General features: G+C 41.1%; 1 protein-coding gene across 7 annotated transcripts in view; it reads left to right on the top strand.

Moving 5' to 3' along the window:
- Positions 1-20,757, top strand: part of MAP7D2 (MAP7 domain containing 2) — a 155,801-nt gene that overhangs the window by 71,443 nt on the left and 63,601 nt on the right. For all 7 annotated transcript variants that reach the window (XM_075060110.1, XM_032777993.1, XM_032777995.1 and 4 more), the window contains exons 2-3: positions 14,470-14,547; positions 16,900-17,063. In XM_075060110.1, the coding sequence (XP_074916211.1) occupies positions 14,470-14,547; positions 16,900-17,063 (242 nt within the window). The remainder of the gene's footprint in view (positions 1-14,469; positions 14,548-16,899; positions 17,064-20,757) is intronic.

Raw genomic sequence — 20,757 nt, forward strand, 5'->3', positions numbered from 1 at the left:
ACACCTTGGTAACAGAAGGGTAGAAAGAAGCTTGGAGATAGAAAGAAAACCTCTTCTCTCATAGCCGAGAGAAAACAGACAGACAGAACAAAAACAAACACCCCCAGAAGTTCCCTCCCTCACTTTGAAAAATCCGGTTTCCTGATTAGTCCTCTGGTGAGGTGTTTGGTTCCCCTTGTTAACCCTTTACAGGTAAAAGAAACATTAACCCTTAGCTATCTATTTATGACAGCAGGGTTACTGCCTTGGGAACTGCAGGGCACCAATGGACATGGGGCTGGCTGGAGGCAGGACAGGGGCTGACTGGAGGTAGGGTCTGGCTGCATGCAGTGCAAGGGATGTGGGGCTGGCTGGAGACAGGGGGTGTGAGGTGGGCTGGCTGGCTTCAGGCAGGGCCACTGGGGGGTGCGGCATGGGTTGGCAGGGCTGGAGACAAAGGAGTGCAGAACTGGCTGGCTTCAGGCAGGGGGGTGCAGCAGGGGTTGGCTGGAGACAAGGCAGGGGGTCCGGGGCTGGTGCGGGCAGGGCAGGGGGTGCAGGGCTGGTGTGGGAAGGGTAGGGGATGAGGCAGGGGCTGGCTGGAGACGGGCTGGTTGCAGGCAGGGGATGCGGGGTGGGCTGGAGACAGGGCAGGGGCTGCAGGCAGGGGCTGGTGCGGGCTGGGTAGGGGGTACAGGGCTGGCTGGAGATGGGCTGGCTGCAGGCAGGGGGTGCAGGGCTGGCTGCAGATAGGAACTGGTTCAGGCAGGACAGGGGGTACAGGGCTGGTGCGGGCAGGGGGGTGCAGGAGGGGCTGGCTGTGGGCAAAGGGTACAGGGGGTGCAGCCCACCCTGTACGGTGAGTGCCCCCTTCTTCTCCCTCCCCCACCACGCTAGCAGCAGCAGCCCGGGGCTCGGGGGCTGTTTAAAGGGCCTGAGGCTCCTCTGCTTCTACCACCCTGGCCCTTTTACATAGCCGCGGGAGCCCTGGGGAAGTGGAAGAGCTCCAGGGGCTATTTAAAGGACCGGGGCGACAGAGGCAGCTGGAGCTCCACTGCCCTGCTACCCAGGGCTCTGGGGGCTATTTAAAGGGCCTGGGGCTCCAGCCCCTGCTGGGAGCCCCAGGCCCTTTAAATTGCCCCCTGGGGAAGTCAGGCCACCCCGGTACAGTGCACCAGCTCTTGCCTGTATACTATACTGGGGCTTGGGCGTGGGGCCCTCTTAGGGGCGGGGCCCGATTCAGGGGAATTGGTTGAATTGGCCTAAAGCCGGCCCTGATGGAGGACTACACAAAAATGAGAAAGTTAGTTAAACAGAAGTTAAACGGTACAGTGCCAAAAGTGAAATGGCTGCAAGCTGCATGGAAACCTTTTAAAGACACCGTAATAGAGGCTCAATTTAAATTTATACCCCAAATTAAAAACCATAGTAAGAGGATCAAAAAAGAGCCCCGGGGCTAAACAACAAAGTAAAAGAAGCAGTGAGAGGCAAAACGGCATCCTTTAAAAAGTGGAAGTTAAATCCTATTGAGGAAAATAGAAAGGAGCATAAACTCTGGCAAGTGAAGTTTAAAAATATAATTAAGAAAGCCAAAAAAGAATATGAAGAACAGCTAGTTGAAGACTCAAAAAGTGACAGCAATTTTTTTTAAAATACATCAGAAACATTTTTAAAATACCACTCATGGTTGCAATTTAGACGATCCATAGAGCTTGTTTACATATTAACTAGAACAGGATGAACTAAACTGATTTTAATTCTCACCTTTAAGTATTTAAAGGTAAATCGGGGTGTGAACACTTTTATTTTGGATTGCTTCCCTCTTAATCTGAAATAAGTGTCCACATACAGACTAACCCAGAAATAACTAAAACTGTGAATTACAATTGAATTAGTTCATTCTGTTCCAGTTTGTGTGTAGACAAACACGTAGACTTAAAGAAATTTGGGTATATTTTCCCCAGGATTTTTTTCAAAAGTAAGTGTGTGTGTGTGTGTGTGTGTGTACATGTACAGAAATTATCACCTTGTGGTGTCGCCAGAAAATTAAGAATGAAATCATTTGATAAGCTTTCTCTGTAAGGGATGATTCAGTAATATCTAGAGTGAGTGTAGACTGCTTTTGCCACCAGCAGAAAATCATCCTAACTTTTCCTTTAACATGATGGCAAAATTTTAAAAAGGGCTCCAGCGTACTGAAATCTTAGACCATAGCTTGTCAATCTAGTGGTGGCAAGAAAACTCTCTAGGTGGAGGAGAAACATTCAGATTAAGAGGCTGTCAGTACTTTAGAGGCATCATGCTAAGCCCTTGATTACAAAGAAACCTGGTTCTTTAGCCAAAAAAAAAAAAAAAAAAGACAGAACATTTGACTTTCAGAGTAGCCCTCTGAATAAGTATAGGCCCTGGTCAGTTTGTTAAATTACAATATCAAACGCAATTATGTAAGGAAAATAGACAAGTATGTTATTTTTTTTGTAAAGTAGTATAAATAAAATGAAGTATTCTGCACATCCAGTTGCAGATCAATACTATGTCCACATGGGGGCTGCAAAAGACTGCAGAATTCACTGGCTATAGAGATTCTACTAAGGCTGTTAGTTGGACCATAAGAGCAGCTGTGTGATTTCCTTGACCTTCTCTGCCTCCCACATATTTTAGCTACATCCCTAGCAGTATGTTGTAGTAAAGAATATGGTAGAACAAGTGAAGAGGACTCTTATTCCCCTTTCTCTTTCTTCCCTCCCCAGAATGTGGATGCAAGGTGCTTGCACTGTGTTCAGCACTACATGCTGGCAGAGCCAATTCATCCTGATAGCAAGCAGTTTTTGACACCTGACTGTGGAGTTACAGTTTCTAGCATAAAAGTAAGAACTCAGAAGTCTCAGTAAATGGGGCACCAGTGCTTGGGACCTCTACATGCTACTGTAATACTAATAAACAACAGTAAAATGTAATAAATGGTTTGATTGATTTTTATAAAACCTGACTATTTGGATTTAAAATATATTTAGAGTACGTTTAATATGAAGAAATTAACTCTGTTATATAGTAAAACTATGCTGCTGCTGCTTGTTTCAAATAATAATGAACGTAAGTCCAGATATAAAAATCAATTGATCTTCACTGCAGATATCAAATCCCTACTATATTCAAGTGCATGTTCTAAGAGGGCTTTTATTGAGACCCAGGCTGAAGTCAAGAGATAGAGAAGCAAATCAGTGTGAATATAGGTACTCCACCAGGTTGCCTGGACAAATTTTTTTTTTATGAAATTGGCCTTCTGTGAGACTTTTTCTTCATAAGCCATGGCACAAGGCACTGGAACAGACTAAACAGAAGGTCTGCTGCATGCCTTCCTTCAGATCCTTCAAATGTGTCATTCTGTTTGTATTGTGATAGGGACCAAAGGCTATTCAAGGTTGGGGTTCCTCTGTGCTAAGTGCTGCTTGGCCACATAAAAGAGCTTCCAATCTAAGGTCCCAGTTCTGCAGAGATTTACATACTTGATTAACTTATGTTGGGCGAGTAGCCCAACTGAAGTAAATGGATTTACGCACAGTCCATAAAATTAAGAAAGTGCATATATGTTTGCAGGATCAGTGTCTAATTCAAGACAAGTGCAAAGAGTGAGTGTAACAAACAATAAGAGGGAGTTTTAAGTGGAGGAGGGACAAGGATAGCAATAGCACGTGGTTCCATAGACTGTGTGTTCTGCTTGATGGTTCTGAGTAATTTTTAAATTTTTTTTATTTTAAAACAGGTATATCTCCGCATGTTATATATATCTCATAGAGCTGGAAGGGACCTTGAAGGTCATCCAGTCTGGTCCCCTGCCTTCACTAGCAGGACCAAGTACTGTTTTTGCCTCAGATCCCTAAATGGCTCCCTCAAGGATTGAGCTCACAACCCTGGGTTTAGCAGGCCAATGCTTAAACTACTGAGCTCTCCCTAGGGTGACCAGATGTCCTGATTTTATAGGGACAGTCCCGATTTTTGGGTCTTTTTCTTATATAAGATCCTATTACCCCCCCATCCCCGTCCCAATTTTTCATACTTGCTGTCTGGCACCCTAGCTACTCCTCCCAGTAATAAAAAAACATTTAATAAATATAAAAAAAGATTAATATAAATATAAATCAGCAGTCCTGTATCCTAGCAATCCCAGCTGGCCTTTAGCTAAATTGGCTGCTTATTTTAGAAAAGTAAAGCATACTTAGAAGCAGTGATTATTCTAGTCCTCTAAAGCAATTGATTTTTTTCCCCCTTCCTGGAAGGTGTCGACTTGGGCTGATCTCCATTCATCTTGTTTTAAAAGATGGATGTGCCCCAAGAGACTGTGTGAGCAAGTAGAAATCATGCACTTAACTTTTTTGGTATTTCATTTGCTTAGGGAGAATATGAAGGTGCAACTTTCATGAGTTGAGGGAGCAATACTCTTTTCTCAAAATACTGTCTGTGCACAGCTTTATCCCACTGGCCCGGAGCAATGATCCATGGCCAGTGGGAGCCGCGATCGGCCGGACTTGCGAACGGGGCAGGTAAACACACCGGCCCGGCCTAGCAGGGGCTTTCCCTACACAAGTGGTGACACCTGTTTGAGAAACCCTGATCTAATTTCAAGACTAAACTGGCTGATGGCCAATTTGTATCCATTTGTTCATGTGCCAGTGTTGATCCTTAATTTAAATAACTCTCCCTCTCCCTGGTGTTTATCCCTCTAATGTACTTATTGAGAGCAATCATATCTCCCTCAGCCTTCATTTTGTTAGACTAAACAAGTGAAGCTTTTGTAAGTCTCCTCCTATCATCCTAGAAGCCTTTCTCTGCACTTATTCCAGTTTGAATTTATCTTTCTTAAACAATGGAGACCAGAATTGCACACAGTATTCCAAATGAGGCTCACCGTGTCTTGTATAATGGTAATAACACTTCCCTATCTCTATTGGAAATATCTTGCCTGATGCATCCTGGGATTGCATTAGCCTTTTTCATAGTCACATCATATTGGTGGATTATAGTCATCCTGCAATAGACCAGTACATGTAAGCTTTTCTCTTCTGTCTCCTCCAATTGATAAGTCCCAGCTTATAGCAAAAATTCTTGTCATTAGTACCTACGTGTATGATCATACAATTTGCACTATTAAATTTCATCCCGTTTCTATTAGTCCAGTTTTCCAGGTCATCCATTTTGTATGATATTTTGGTCCTCCTCCATATTAGCAATACCTCTTAACTTTGTGACATCTGCAGTTTTATTAGCACATGCCCACACTTTGTGTCAAGGTTATTAATGAAAATGTTAAATAAAATTGATCCCAAAATCTTGAGAAATTCCACTAGTAATCTCCCTCCAGCCTGACAGTTCACCTTTCAGTATGACCTGTTGTGGTTTCCCCTTTCCTTCTGTTGTCTGTAGAGTTCTTCTTAGTATTTTTATCTTCAGGAAAGCTCTCTCTTTCCTAAGGCTTCATGTCATAGCACCCTGAGAAACAAGGAACTATTGAAACCAAATAAATTTATGGTCTTTTCTGTTAATTTTTAAGATGACAATTCTGAATTCCTTTCTTATAAGCAAACCTAATATTTGTCCTCTTATATAGCTAAATTTGTTATCTTTTATGTTTGCAAGTAAATATTTTGACCAGTTTGGCAATAGTACTGAGGTATTTGTATAAGAGTTAATGTTGAAAATGTATGTTCACATATTACTGATTGTAGGAATGTTGTATAAAATTGCTAACTTTAAATTGTTAATTTGATATTTGATAATACAAGCTTTTTGATTATTTGCTCATTTTATTAATGTTTTGAAGTTATTTAGGACAGGTTAGAATAGCCAGAATATTTTTATTATTGTGAATTATGATTATGCTTTTATAATGAACCTGGAAGTTATTTAAAAGTAGAATAAAATTGGGGGAAACCTTCATCTCTTCTCATTGTAAAAAGAAAGAAGGCGAAAGCTTTAACTTCAAAATTAAGTAGAATTCTGGAAGATAATCACCAAGTTACCTCATCCTGTTGTTAAATGGTTCAAGAAGTAGTAGTGACAGAAAATTGAGCCAAAAGACTTTTCAAACAATTCTGTTAGAATATATTTTAATTAACAGTGCTAAAAAAAAAATTAAAGAAGTCCAAAATAAAAGGGTTTGAAACTGTTGAAGAGGTGAACTTATCTAAAGCTTGGTTGCCATCTGTTGGATGACTAGAAAACAGGAAATGACATTTTGATCTGTTCAGTTGATGAATTTATTACCTGCAGACAAATCTGAGTATGTCCCAAAATTTTAAACTGCCCAATGGGATGATGTTAGAATGAGCGATTGATCCCTTTTCAGAGTTGGGCCAACCCTTCCATACAGCTGAATGGAAGGATGTTGCATAAAAAGTTTTGCAAAATCTGAGTTAGTTGTTCTCTCCACCTAAGAGGGTCCACTGATTCTCTTCATTGAGAGATCTAGTCCAGAAGTCCTGAATACAGAAGCATCCTGATCTCAACTCAGATGAGCATATCCTATTTATGCAAGAAGTATGCAGTGATTCTGCTCTTCCAAGAGAGAGAATTTCTTTTAATTGAAAGTTCTTTATGGACAAGAACCTGAGTTTTGGAACTTCAAAAGTCCAAAGTCCTAAATATAATTAGGACATACAATTTTAGTCTCAAAATCTGGGTACTTTGGTAAATATTTCTAAGTTAACTAACTTCCTTGCATATGTCTAAGATGTATTTAATTATAGAGATGGCACCCTAAATTCTGGTTTAAATTAGAGGTAAGGGCTCTTCACAAAATAAATGTGGGAGGGTTGTTTACCTTCAAATGCTCCTAACATTTAGGACCTCATCTCTCCTGGATAAGCATCCCTTTTATGGCCTATTCATAGCTAATAGGGTTCTGTTTAACAGAACATAAGAGCCTTCTTTTGTGAATTTCTGTGCAGCTTGTTAAGAGATGGATTAACATTTCTTTTAGGATTAAACATAATTGGAGACCTTTGTGGGGTTACATTTTATTTCCAGTTAAGTTCATGTATTGGCTAAGTATCAGAGCTTCATTGTGGGAATTAAGCAGAGAGAGAGAGAGGGACGGCGTGGATTGCCCTCTTACATATTGGAATATGATGAGGTGTCAAAAGGGAACCATTTTATACTTATTAAGTTTGCTGATCACCAAACTGCTAGTGCATTGCAAATGCCCTGAAAATCTTTTTGATAAAGGACATTTGGCCAGTGGTTCAGGATGTCTCATATGTAAAGCTTAAGTAAATATAACTTGAATTTTTAAAAAAAATCAGTACTATAACCTTATGTAAATATAGCATGCTATCAAAATGGATGCTGAAATGTAGTCACTGCTTCTTGACTATCCACATTAACATAATCCTCTTTATGACAAATAAAATACTGTGATTCTTATGTGTTTGGAACTACAGCTGTCTGAAACTTATTCAAACTACTTTTTTACAAAAAAAATTTTTGGTCAAAATAGTATTTTCTGTGGAAAGTATTGATGAAATTTTTGAATTATTTATTTTGAAAAAGAAAATAAAATTTCAGCCATTCACGTAAAAACTGGACTGGACAAAAATTTTAATTGTTTGAAAGCCCAAAATGTTTCTGATCTTGGGTTTTCAGTTTAATGAAAAACCTGAAAAAAAAAGTATAGGAAAAAGTTTAACAGTTATTTTGTCAATATTTTTCATGGAAAATTTAGGGGGGAAAATCATGACCATCTCTACTTGACACATTGTTACTTAACTTGTGCAAGATTTTCGGCAATATACCGGAGTTTGAAAAGCTATTTTCTTTTAGCTGACCTGGGACTTTGGTCAGTGTTGTACTAAAATACAAAATTCACAGGTACTTTCCTTATGACAGTCTGTAGTATGTCTTTTATTCCTAACCCATCTGTTTCTGAAGTGTTGAATCTTGTGAATATAAATTTGTATGTCATGGTTTCTTGGCACATCTTGTAAGATGCTGAGTATTGTTATGGCGGGAGTCACCGCTTGGCGAAGTTATGCATAATCCTACAAGTTCTTTTTCTTAGATTGCAATACAGTTTTTAGTCTTTGAAGAAATGGTGTATTATTATTTTACTGTGCAGTACTACTTGGACAGAAGCTATGGAAGAGAGCAGAGAGTTTGCTTTCTGCTTTATTCTCTATATTTGGAGACAATTCTTGGGACGGAGTTACCTCCTGGAACTGGACTTTGATGTGTGGGCTGAGATTTCTGGAAGAGTGGATTGCTTGTGTGTTGTGGGTAACTACCTGTTTACCATGACTTGTGTATGTGCGTGAAAATTAAGCAAGTTATGTTTAGGATATGCGCTGAGTCCACATCCCAGATTTTCTCTTACATTGGGAAGCCAATCTACAAGGGCCAAGACATCTATTGTCTCCTGACAGAGGGACAGTACTTGTGTCAGAAACAAAACTCAAGTGTCAGAAGAAGTGGCAGCATTATGTTAAGTTTAGAAACTTACTCTACATATCAGTTGACGTGGTTTAATTTCTACTTATTGAACAGCATTGGTAGTTCATCCTCCCAAAAACTACAAAAAGTAGGCAGAAAATGTTTTCTGACGTTCAGTTTTATCATACAATTATTTATGTTGAAAGGATCTCCGGAGCCATCTAGTCCATCAAACTGAATTGTAGCGGTGATTAAGATAAGTGTGCATGTGCTCCTGTGAATATTTATCTCGAATGAATGTAAAAGTATTGAAAAAAGTATTCAGTATTTGTTGATGTATTATTGCTGCAGGAGTACTGACATTTTAACTGATTTCTAGAGTCCTAGTACGACCCTTTTCTGCAGAGGTGGTTATGTCCTGGAATTTTATACAAGGCCTTCTCCACTTCAGATCTCTTGTTGAGGGACCAGTGATTTGGCAATAAAAATCCTTTTGGACTGAAGCTTAGTATACAAGTTTTCAGTCCTGGAGTGCAGTTTTTCATGCTTCAAATTTTGCAAAACTATTGCTCTGCCATCTGCTGGTATTTCATTATGTGAAATAAATAGATGCCATTTTTTATAATGGGAGATTAATGATGATGTGATTCATAAACGTGTACTTAGTTTATCTGATGCACATCATTTGTAATCTGCTTTTTAGAATATTTAAATTTGTACTATTGATCATATTCTTAGTAAATTAACTGTAAACCTCCATGGCTACTATTACCTTTACACTGTATTCTATATCCTTGTTCTATATGCTTATTTTGACCTGGAATAAAAAATCATTACCAAATAATCAGTTATTACACAAGAGAAATAGCTAGATCAGCTTTGGAAAAAAAAATTTGCCTACTCAATTAGGGCAAGAAACTTTTGACAGACAAGTTAAATATTAATTACACACAAAAAAACGCATGTTAAAATACTGTTGTTAGGGGTGCAAAGTCAGACACTCAAATGTTAGGATGTGCCAGAATTAAGGTTGACTGTGCAACCTTAATTTGCCCTCCTTGTGTGTATGCATTATGATAGTCTTTACATGATCACATATTATTTTTTCCATAGAACCTCTGGCTTATTGAGAGCACAGGAAGGATCTGCTCTAGGGATGAATCTGGGTTGTGTAATGCAGGAGGCTCTTGTCCATAGGATTCCTGCCTCATTTATTGCAGAGGTTGAAATGTATGTAGTGAATGAGGCAGGGGATTGCAGGAAGAGAAAGGAGGAGCTAATAGTTCAAGCAGTGGAATGCCACCATGGAGAACTGGATTCTATCCCTGTCTCTGCCACCGAGTTCCTATGTAATGTATCATGCTGGGCAAGTCACTGAAACCAGCATTTTCACAGGTGGCCATTTTGTGTTCCTCATTTTCTGGTTGTCCATCTTGAGATACTTAGCACTTCTGCAGTTCAGAGCCCAAGGACTCTCAGTTGCAACAGAGGTCAACAAGAACTCTACTCTGACTATATAAAGTGCTGTAAAATGCTAAGTACTCTGAACAATGAGGCCGTATATAGAACACTCAAAATCAATAGACAGTTTTGACCTTAATCTTTGTGTTTTAATTCCCCATTTGTAAAATACTACCTCCTCACTTCACAAGTATTCACAAGAGTATTTTAGTAATAAATTAATGTTTGTGCATCACTTAGAAACTATGGTGATGAGCGCCTTGTAATTTTGATTTATATGTTCCCAATTAGTATCTTAAAAATAAGAAATAAAACCACTTTGAATTCTTTTAAGGTTTGAGCCTCCAGGGTGGTTGCAGATAATTTAATTTAGTGGAGGACTGTGACTGGCACAAGGAATGTTAAAATTAAAGACTTTATTTAATATAAAATAGTGACGCAAACAGGCATTACAGTATAACCATACACTGCATTCATACTCACTTCCTAATATGAAATGGTGCATTTAGAGGTGATCAGTTCCTTAATGGGTATAATTCTTCCTCTACCTTGATGGTGGATGGCCATACCTAATCTAAAATTAGTGTGCTATCGTTTCATAATCAACTATAATAATGCCCCTTAATTAACATTAAATCCACCCCATAAATACATATCCACTGCCATAATTAAATATTTTCTACTTTCTCATTGGCTATTTAACATTAAACATCATCTTAATTAACATCGACATAAATGCCATACCAATAACTATCAATATAGGTAAGATTTTCCAAAACATTAACATTTTATGTGGAATACTTGTGAAAACTAGTTAGGACCAAAACATGTTTACAGCATAACCTGGGGTTATGCCCTAACTAATCTCCAACTTGCTTCTGAACTGTCTTACTTTACTTTACTCATATTTTACGAAGCCTCATTTGGGTATTGTCCAGCCTATTTTTAGAAAATAGATTTTTGGGCCTACTAACATTTCAATACATTTCTATATAAATATGAGCAAGCATCATTTCCACAGGCTCATGAGGAAATTAATAATTTTCTCTTCAGAGCAGGTTTTGAACTATGTGTAGTAGTTAAGGCCTGGGTCCACTCATTGGACAATCAGGGAAAAAGAAAATATTGAACAGCTGCTTAGCAAGTGAGCACCATCTGTTCTGTGCATTGAGTAAGACAGGAGTTCTGTGGAAAAAATAGTATGTTACAATGTGGAAAAAAATTGTCTATTATAACTGTCTCATCATTCATATGCACACAAGTGCCAATTTAAGGTTGAAGAGGCAACCTTAATTTTGGCGATTCCTAACTTCTGAGCTCCACAGCCTTCATAATGTTCTTTGAACATAATTTTTTGTGGGTAATTTCCTAATTTTATAAAAATTAAACCGCAAAAACAGAAATTCTATCATGTGACACCATACTGACATCCATATGGGTCATCAGCAGGGCTGGAAACTTTAGATCCACCCCACAGACCTCTGCTGCTTGAGCTAATGGAGTAACTGATAGCAGTTACTTTATGTGGACCAGCACAGCAGGGAGATGAGATACTTTTTGCCAGAAGGTTTCATAGATATTTGCTGATAGCAGAGGAATTGAGAGACTCCAGAATCTTGAGTTCCATTCCAGGCTGTGAAGGGAAACAGTCTATAATGGCCACCCCCTCCATCTTGTCCCTGTCCCAATCCCAGTCTCCACTCCTTAGGCTTCTTATCCCCATTTCATTTAGCCAGTTTGAGTCTCCCTGTCCAGTTACCGACTTGCAACTCCTCATCTGATTTCTCTCCCACCCATTGGCCTCCAGTGCACACACCCCTTCAAGCTCCCCACCCAGGGCTGGCTCCAGGCACCAAACTGGTGCTTGGGAAGGGGGCGGCAATTCAGCAACTGGTCTTTCAGTACCTCTCGGAAAGAAGGACCAGCCACTGTCGAATTGCCGCTGAAGAATGAAGCAGCCCGGTAGAGCAGCCGACGAAGTGCTGCCGATTGTGGCTTTTTTTTTTTTCCTCTTTGCCGCTTGGGGTGGCAAAAAAGCTGAAGCTGGCCCTGTCCCCATCCCCGTGGGTTCCTCATTCCCGTGGTCTCATCCAGTCTGTTTCATTTCCCCATAACCACCTTCCTGCTCCTTGTCTTAATCTCTTTGCCAGCAACTCCTCGTTCTCTCCTTGCACCCTGGAAAGTGGGGAAGAAACATGGGGCAGCAGTAACAACCAGATATTTTAGTGTAGACTAGCTGCACAAACCCTAAATGTCATAAGCCACTCACTAGCAGTAATTTCAACTTGCTCACTGCATGGCTGTTTACAGATTTTCGCTTGGAGATTTCCTCATGTGTAAGGTGTGGTGTGGTATGGTATGGGGGAGAGCATAAAGGTGCTTGAGAGAACCAGTGTTGTCCTCAGTAATCATTGTAATGCAGGACAACTGGACTTTGTGTTTTGGTAAATTTTCTTGATGGCCTTGCCAGGCTGATTTTTAAACTTCCATAGTGCATATTATACATTCTTTTATGCCATCATCTAGGCAGAATTCTCACTCCTGGTCACCACCTGTTTTTCTCAGAGGAGCTGAGGCCCAGGAGTGAGACTCCAGCAAGCTACCACTTCCAGAGAAGCAGAATTACAAGCTAATTCTCCCTTTTTAATATTTGAATAAAACTCACATACTTCTGTTCCCTTATATACCTTGCTCTGTTCTGTTGTCCTTTGGTCTTTAGACGACATATGTGATATGAGGAAACCACACTGGCACAACAGGGGGTTCAAATAAACTAATCACTAACTATAAATACAACATGTAAGATCTAGCTACCTGTATACACTGCTGCTCTGGCAGGGTTGTGGTGACTTCTGAAAACCTAGAAGAAAGTGAAGGCCATTACCTTGGAATAAGAAGCAAATATCCGTTAAGTCAATGTCTGAAGGCTACCTAAGAACATGAGTCAGAAGGAGCCTTTTAACAGTCTGTTTGATCAAAGGGCCTCTGGTTAATTGTTGGTGTATAAATGGAGACAATGTAGTTACACCTCAGATGGACGACTTACATTGTATTTTGTATTGTTTTGTGAAAGGTTTATCTGTTAATTGACACTTTCTAGGGGACTTGGTACTGTAGCAGATTTACTGTGCTGGCTGAGTCTGTGCATGGCATATCCATAGACAGCCTCTAAAGGGTGTCAGAGTAGCAGCCGTGTTAGTCTGAACCTGCAAAAAGAACAGGAGTACTTGTGGCACCTTAGAGACTAACACATTTATTTAAGCATAAGAAGTGGACTGTAGCCCACGAAAGCTTATGCTCAAATAAATTTGTTAGTCTCTAAGGTGCCAAACAAGTACTCTTGTTCGTTTTTCTAAAGGATGTGGCTTCTCACAGATGGACAGTTCAGAAGCCAACTGAGAGGAAGATGAAAAGTGTGTTTCCTGACTGGGGAGTTGGGGGGGACGGGGGCGTGTTTCAGAGATGGGGAGAGAAATTGTTTGTACCAGCTACAGGAAGGGAGCTCCCTCTGTAGCCTTCTGCAGTAATAATTACATATGGTTCTGTTGTGCAAATGTTATTCCAGGAATTTGGTATGGCCAGGGCCGGCTCCAGGCCCCAGCGCGCCAAGCGCGTGCTTGGGACGGCATGCGGCGGGGGGTTGCTGGGAGGGCGGCAGGCGGCTGTGGTGGACCTCCCGCAGGCATGCCTGCGGAGGGTCCGCTGGTCCTGCGGTTCCGGTGGAGCATCCGCAGGCATGCCTGTCGGAGGTCCACCGGAGCTGCGGGACCGGCGAGCGGCAGAGCACTCCCTGCAGCATGCCGCTGCGCTTGGGGCGGTGAAATGGCTAGATCAGCCCTGGGTATGGCTGTGCTTAACCTGCTAATAAGGAGACCACAGGATCATGTAACAGCTTTTTTTGCCTTCTAGTATAACTGTGTCTTTTGATGCTGGCTCTCTTTAGTGTCCACAACATTACTAAAACATTGAAAGTCTCGCACACGATCGCATGTGCCTTGTGATGAATGACAACCTGTTGTGCCTTATTGTTATACTGAAATACCCCAACCCTAGCCAAGGATTTGAGAACAAGCTTGTTAATGATATTGAATATTTAGTAATAAAAACTTTTGGGTATTTTTAAAGTAAACTAAAAGTATGCACAGAAGAGAAGCGCCAAAAAGAGGATAGATGTTTAGAAATTTTGTGACCCTTCCTAGTGTAATCAGCAGAGAAAGGATTCCCAACCAGCAAGTCAGAATCTGTAGCCAGGTTCTTTGAATATTAACCTGATCCTGAACAAGTGATGTACAATGGGTAGTGTATTAATGTCTTATTGTAACTTTGCCTTCACAAAGGTTTTAAAAAACCACAGCCTACAAAAGCCTGATCTTTCACTTTTCTGCAGTGTGAAGGATTCAGGCTTGAGTGTTTACAATGATTAACTTTACCTTGAATTCCACTGTACATAGGAAGGAGTTATTTAAAAAAAAAAATCCCTGATTCAATGCAATAACCCATGAGAGTATGGTGTAATTTTTAAAAAAAGAAATGCACTAGCTCTTTGGCTCTTTTGGACTCTTCTTGACTTTTTTCATTAAAATTCCTTTTTTTCCCATCTGGTTTTAGTGGTGGATGGATTTCTGAAAACTGATGAAAGGCAAAGATTAGCAAAAGAAAGAAGAGAAGAAAGAGAAAAATACCTAGGTAAGTTGACCTCTTCATTTTTTTGAAAGCTATTTGTGAGTTTTAGTGGGGCTTAAATTATTGAAAAGAAAATAATCATGTTGTTCCTCTTCTGAATTTTAAATGTTATATTTCAGTCTACTTTTGTTTTTCTGTCATCTTAAAATGGTTTAAATTGCTGAAGAATTTTAGCAGAATCTAATTTACTTTCAAACAAGAACCTAATCTTCTAGGACTCTTTCAGCTGATTTCAGTGTACAGCACTTCACATTCTACAATTAATCATCAGTTATCTTCAATAAATGTGCTGTTGAATATTATGACATGAATATATGTGTGAGATGCTGATTTTTTGGAAGCTGATGTATATGATTCTGTCAAAAAGTCAAGCCCTGAACGATATTTACAATGAAAGATTGATTGGCTGCGGCATTGTGATTTTAGCCTCTGAGAGTTAACAACTTTAAAATTAAAGTGGAGTTAGTGAGAGTGGCATAAACTAGTTATTTCCTTTGCCTTGCTGTCACATGAATTAAAATTTACAAATTCATTTTTAAGTCATGGGTGGCAAAAATTATTTTCAGACTCATTGGTGGTGTTTCTGGTGCTTTAAAGAACAAATTAAACCTCATGGGAAATGCTGATTGTATGCGTATGTGTGTAAAATATTTCTGAATAATTCTTTCTACCTCATTATTATAGGCAGGGCAGGTTGCCCAACACTTCCCATTAAGACATCCTGCTTTTAGTTGCTTATAACTTTCCCAAACTTTAAACATTTGGACTGAAATTTGCCATGACAGGTGTTTTTGGAAGATTTCACCAAAGTTATTCAGTTGTTTCCAAGAACGAGACTAGAGAAAATGTTGTTTTGCTCATGTAAAAAATCTCTGGCTACCTTTCCTTTGAAAAGCTGCAATGCCCCCATTTTTTGGAGTAGAGACTTGAAATTTGGCAGGGGTGTGGCCTTTGTGTGACTTTTATACTGCAGTTAGACACCTGCAGCTGACCCTTGCCAGCTGACTCGGGCTCACTGGGGGCTCAAGCTAAAAGGACTGTTTAATTACAATGTAGAGGTTCCAGCTCAGGCTGAAGCCTGAACTCTGGGACCCTCCCACCTCGCAGGGTCCAAAAGCCTGCACCCCAGCCTGAGCCAGAACATTTACGCTGCAATTAAAAAGCCCCTTAGCCCAAGTCAGCTGGCACGGGTCAGCCAGGCATGTCTAATTGCAGTGTAGACATAGCTATTGTCAGGGATGTGCCCTTTCCTGTCCTTGTGAAAAGGTACCAGAATCTGGCCAAGTTACAAGCCTTTGAAAGATTATAGTTTGAACATGCTCAATAGAGACATCTTAGGTTTTTAGCTGGTAAATTCCCCAAAGATTCTGTATGCACTGAGCAAACTGCAGCCTGCGTCTCAACAGGGCGTTCTCTGCAATAGTAGCGCTGGGCTGCTAGAGGCCATGCCACTGCCAGATGTGGGCACCTGAAATAAGAAGAGGGAGACTCTCTCTACAATGGGCACTTGAAGCCTGGGATCAGTGTGGGAGAGAAAGCGGCCTGATTTGAGTGCAGAGAGAATGAGAACCAGGATTGCGGGCCAGGAAGGGGGAAGTAGATTGGAATAAGGAGTCTGTGAAGGGAGGGGAGACTGGGAGCAAGAGCCAGATGAGACTGGGAATGGGATCTGGGGAGGTAAATGGGGAAGGAATGGGCAGATTGTGGAGACAGGGACTAGTGGGTAGGGAGATTGAGAATGAGAATCAATGGAGCGGGGAAAGGAAGGGAAACACATCAGATAAGGGTGCAGGGGGGGAGCTGAGATTACTGGGGCCAAGAAACTAGAGAAGGAGCTGGAACGGGAGGGTTTTGCAGCTATTTAAATTCTTTCTTTAAAGAAGATCCCGCCAAAGAAGAGAAGATGAAACAATCAGCCTTTGTAGTACTAAAACTCACATTTGGCCCTCTTCATCTACATTCGACTCCCTTTAAAAGCCACAGGAGGCATGTTTGTGCAGGGAAAATTTAGCCATAAAGCTATGAAGCAACTTATAATATACACAGATACAGATCACTTGTTAGTCGGATTATGTTGTTTATGGACGAAAAGGAGCATTTGCCAGTTTGCAAAAAAATGGGTCTCCTCATTACTTATTATACTAATTAGATTATTGCTTTTTTTCTTTTCTTTTATTTTACCTGCATAGTGTATTTTTATGCATTGTGCTGTTGATTTTGTTTTACCAATGTGTCCTGTATATTTGCATTTGGTATACTTTTGCTCTTTGCTTCCAATTTTGTCATACTGGTAAATGACTTTATAAACGGGGAAAAAATCAAATCAAGTTAAGTGAGTATTTTTATTTATTTAAGCTGCCAGAGAGCAGCAGATTTTGGAGAAGGAGAGAAGAGCAAAACTTCAATATGAAAAGCAAATTGAAGAACGATGGAGAAAACTGGAGGAACAGAGACAGAGAGAGGAGCAAAAGAGAGCAGCCGTTGAAGAGAAGAGGAAACAGAAGCTCAGAGAAGAAGAGGTGAGGTATACTGCTATGGCATATATAGTACAGACAGCACAGGTAGTGTGACTGTTGTGTAGCGATGGTTGTGCTTTGCCGTGAGCTATCCAATGATTATGGCACTGGGGCTCAACCTTTGTGGCAGTAAGGACCATGTGCCTAAACTTACATAGGATTTCAGAGAGCTCCACAAAGTTTGTTTTTATATGTATCTGTGTATGTTATGTATGTTTTATTGAGCACTTTGAATGGTATACAGGACTTCGCATCTGCACAGAGACAAAATGCTCTGTGGGCTGCAGGGGAGGGAATACCTGTGGGGAAATTGGTACTGCATCTCTGAAAGTTGATCATTAATGGACACCATTAATATCTTCTTTTTTTTTTTGTTATTTTTTGGGGGGGGATTAGTAAACAACTCATCTGCAAATTGTGCATATATTACTCCTGGGGGATTTCTGTGCCAAAAAATTAAAATTCTGCACATGCTATTTTAAAATTCTTTAAAATTCTGCATATTTTGTCAAAATAACACAGTATAATCACACCAGTTTCAATTACTTTGGTAATTTATTTCAAAATACCTGTCAGCAAATATGTCTGTAACAATACAGATAACAAAAAAGATTCAGGAAATATTTTTTAACAAATAGATTAGTTACTAGGCACATTAATACAGAACTCTGAGTAATAATTCATTTAAATTTACAATATAGGACCATATTTCCTACTCACCTCAGAAGCCGTGCGAAGGTTTTGGGGAGTCTTGGGTAATGGAGGAGCTTAGGCAGAGAGAAGTAATTGCTTGGACGGAGCCTGGGTGTGAACTTTGTGGGTTGTTGGGTGTGGGTGGGAGAAGTATGGAACATTTATTGTATGAGATTGTTAGGGAGCGTCCACATGCAGACCCTGGCTGACCTCTAGCCTCTCTCATTCAGTTATGTACATCTGCCCCTGACCCCATGTGTCCCTCTACCCTCACTCCCATTCATCCCCTGCCCCATCTATCCCTCTCAACTAGCCCTTCTGAACCCCAGTCTGTGACAACCCCCCACCCCCAGCAGCCCTATGTGTCCCACGCTATCCCTCCCCCCATATCCCATGCCTCCTGACCTGGCCCCAAGGGCAGGGTGGTGTGAGGTTGGCAGGATGCTGTTGGAAAAGCAGCCTCTTTTCTTCCCTATCTGCAGCTGGGGATGCTGCCACTCAGGAGCAGCTGCTCTTTGTTCTGGTGCCACGGCAGCCACTGGTGGGTGAAAGGCATAACTGCAGGACTTTTCCAGCAGAATGTATTTTCTGCAGAGAGAAAAAAATCTTCAAGGCACATGAAGTCTGTGGATGCGCAGTGACACAGAATTTCCCCAAGAATAATTATTGTAATATGAATATTATGTATTGATGTCCTACTTCATCCTTGAAGTGGTGCCACACGTTATGCAGGGCAGACTGGAGTCTGGCCGCTGCCAGAGTCTGGATACTAGATGAGATGGACCTTGGATTTAATCCCATTCCTATGGGCATGTCTAAACTACAGACTTAAGTCAAAATTTGTGAAGTCGACTGACAGCCACCACAATAATTACTGCAGTGGATGATATCCACACTACCCTCCTTCTATCGGTGATGCTCATCCTCACCAGGATGAAAGAGGAGCTGTGGGAGGGATTGAGAGCCAGGGCTCTCAGCTCCGCTCACCTCCCCATTGCCTTCCGGGAATGGGTGCCAACCGCCTGTGCTTCTCGCCTCTCCATTCACCACTGAGAGTGGGGACAGCTGCCCAGGCTTCTCGCCTTCCTGAGTGGGGAGACGGACGGACATGAACAGGCCAGTGGGGAGTCTGGCAGGTGTAGTCCGGTAGGGAGCCCGGGGCAACTGGGCTTTAGTTGCCTGACTTTCTTGTCAATTTCAGGGCTGAAATTTACAAGATAGTCAACAGCCAGTGCAATAAAAGCAGGGTCTGCACAGACATTGCATCGCCATAACTACACTGACATAAGCCCTACGCCTCCTGTGGAGAAGAAGTTATGATGTCGGTGTAGTAGGGCACTTACGTCAGTGTGACAAAACTGTAGTGTGTACTGACATAATTGGGTCGACGTAAGTTGCCTTACGTCAACCTAACTCTGTAGTGTAGACCAGGCTTATGTTTGGTCACTGTAGTGTTTTGATTTATTCAGTTTCGTAGTAGAAAGTCTGTTTATAAATACAAATACTTCCAAAAAATATAGCACAAATAGAAGCTTTCTTACATAACTCTGGATATACACCTCTTCCTTGATATAATGCTGTCCTTGGGAGCCAAAAAATCTTACTGCGTTATAGGTGAAACCATGTTATATTGAACTTGTTTTGATCCACCGGAGTGCGCAGCCCTGCCCCCCCCTCCCCGGAGCACTGCTTTACCACGTTGTATCCAAATTTGTATTATATCGAGCAGGAGGGGCACCAGGGTTTTTGGCGCCCTAGGCAGGGGTCCTTCCACGCTCCCGGTCAGCAGCAATTCAGTGGCGGGGGGGGTCCAATTCAGCGGCAGGTCGCAGAGCACGGACGGACCGCCCGCCACCGAATTGCCGCCGAAGACATGGAGCACGGAAGGACCCCCTGCCGCCAAATTGCCGTCGAAGGCCGCAAAATGCCGCCTTCCCAAATCCTGGGTCGCCTAAATGGAAGCACTGGCCCTGATATCGGGTGGCATTATATCGAGGTAGCAGTGTATGTCACTTGTTCTCAGACATTTATAGAACTTCAATAAATTTTCTTTGTTGACATTTGCTCTCTTTGTGTTCAGGTGAACATGGCTCTGCAAACCACTGGAACATTTATTTTCCTAAATCTCTGTGCCACTGATTTAATTTAATCTTGAACCTGCTTGATCCATTTGCCCTTTAGGATAATTCATACATATTTTTGAGCATTTCTTGGAAATCTGGAAAGCAATGGAATGCCCTTTCCCAAACCTTCCTATGTAAAGCTTTCAGAAGCAGACAAATGCCTCCTTTCCTCCCTGATCCGCTGCGACCTGCAAGAAAAGTTGCCTGTTGTTCCATTCCTCTGGCAGCTGCAGACATGTCCCTTTGCTTCCCACTGAAATGTAATATTTTTAAGCACTTCAAAAATATTTTTGCAGCCATTCAGTCAATCAGCAGAATACAGGCAAAGATTTTCATAACCTGTTTGCTGGATTTTTAGATATACAGCTCACCGTAAAATTAATCATGTTGTGTGTCTACATCACCTAGTTGACCTTGAAAATCTGAACCACAGTCTTTACTGACTCGTGCAACACAGTCGCAGCCATGCAGTGTTAGCTGCAGAATGATCGTTCCACAAGCTTCCTTGTAGTTTATTGCTATCCACATAAGTTTTCTACTTATCCTACCCATCCCACATGCATCTTGCTCCTCCATAGAGAGACTCTAGCTGGGAAGCGTGGGTTCCTCTATCTCGTAATTTCAGTCAAAACCTAAATGTTAGCTGGATGTTTCTGCTGAAATAACTAGGGCTTTCAATAATGCATAAGTTAATGTAGCATTCCAAGAGTCATTTTTCAAAAATAGCCAGGACAAGAGGGAAGAGTCAGAAAATGCAAGGTTCTTTTTTCATTTCCTCTTTACACTGTCCACTGAAAGATAGAGAATTTTATACATCTAAATACATATTTCCTTTTCCTACCATATCCCAAAACAAAACCAGAAAGTCTCAATGGAACATA

The sequence above is a fragment of the Chelonoidis abingdonii genome, chromosome 1, assembly GCF_003597395.2.
Source record: "Chelonoidis abingdonii isolate Lonesome George chromosome 1, CheloAbing_2.0, whole genome shotgun sequence".
Lineage (NCBI taxonomy): Eukaryota > Metazoa > Chordata > Testudines > Testudinidae > Chelonoidis > Chelonoidis abingdonii.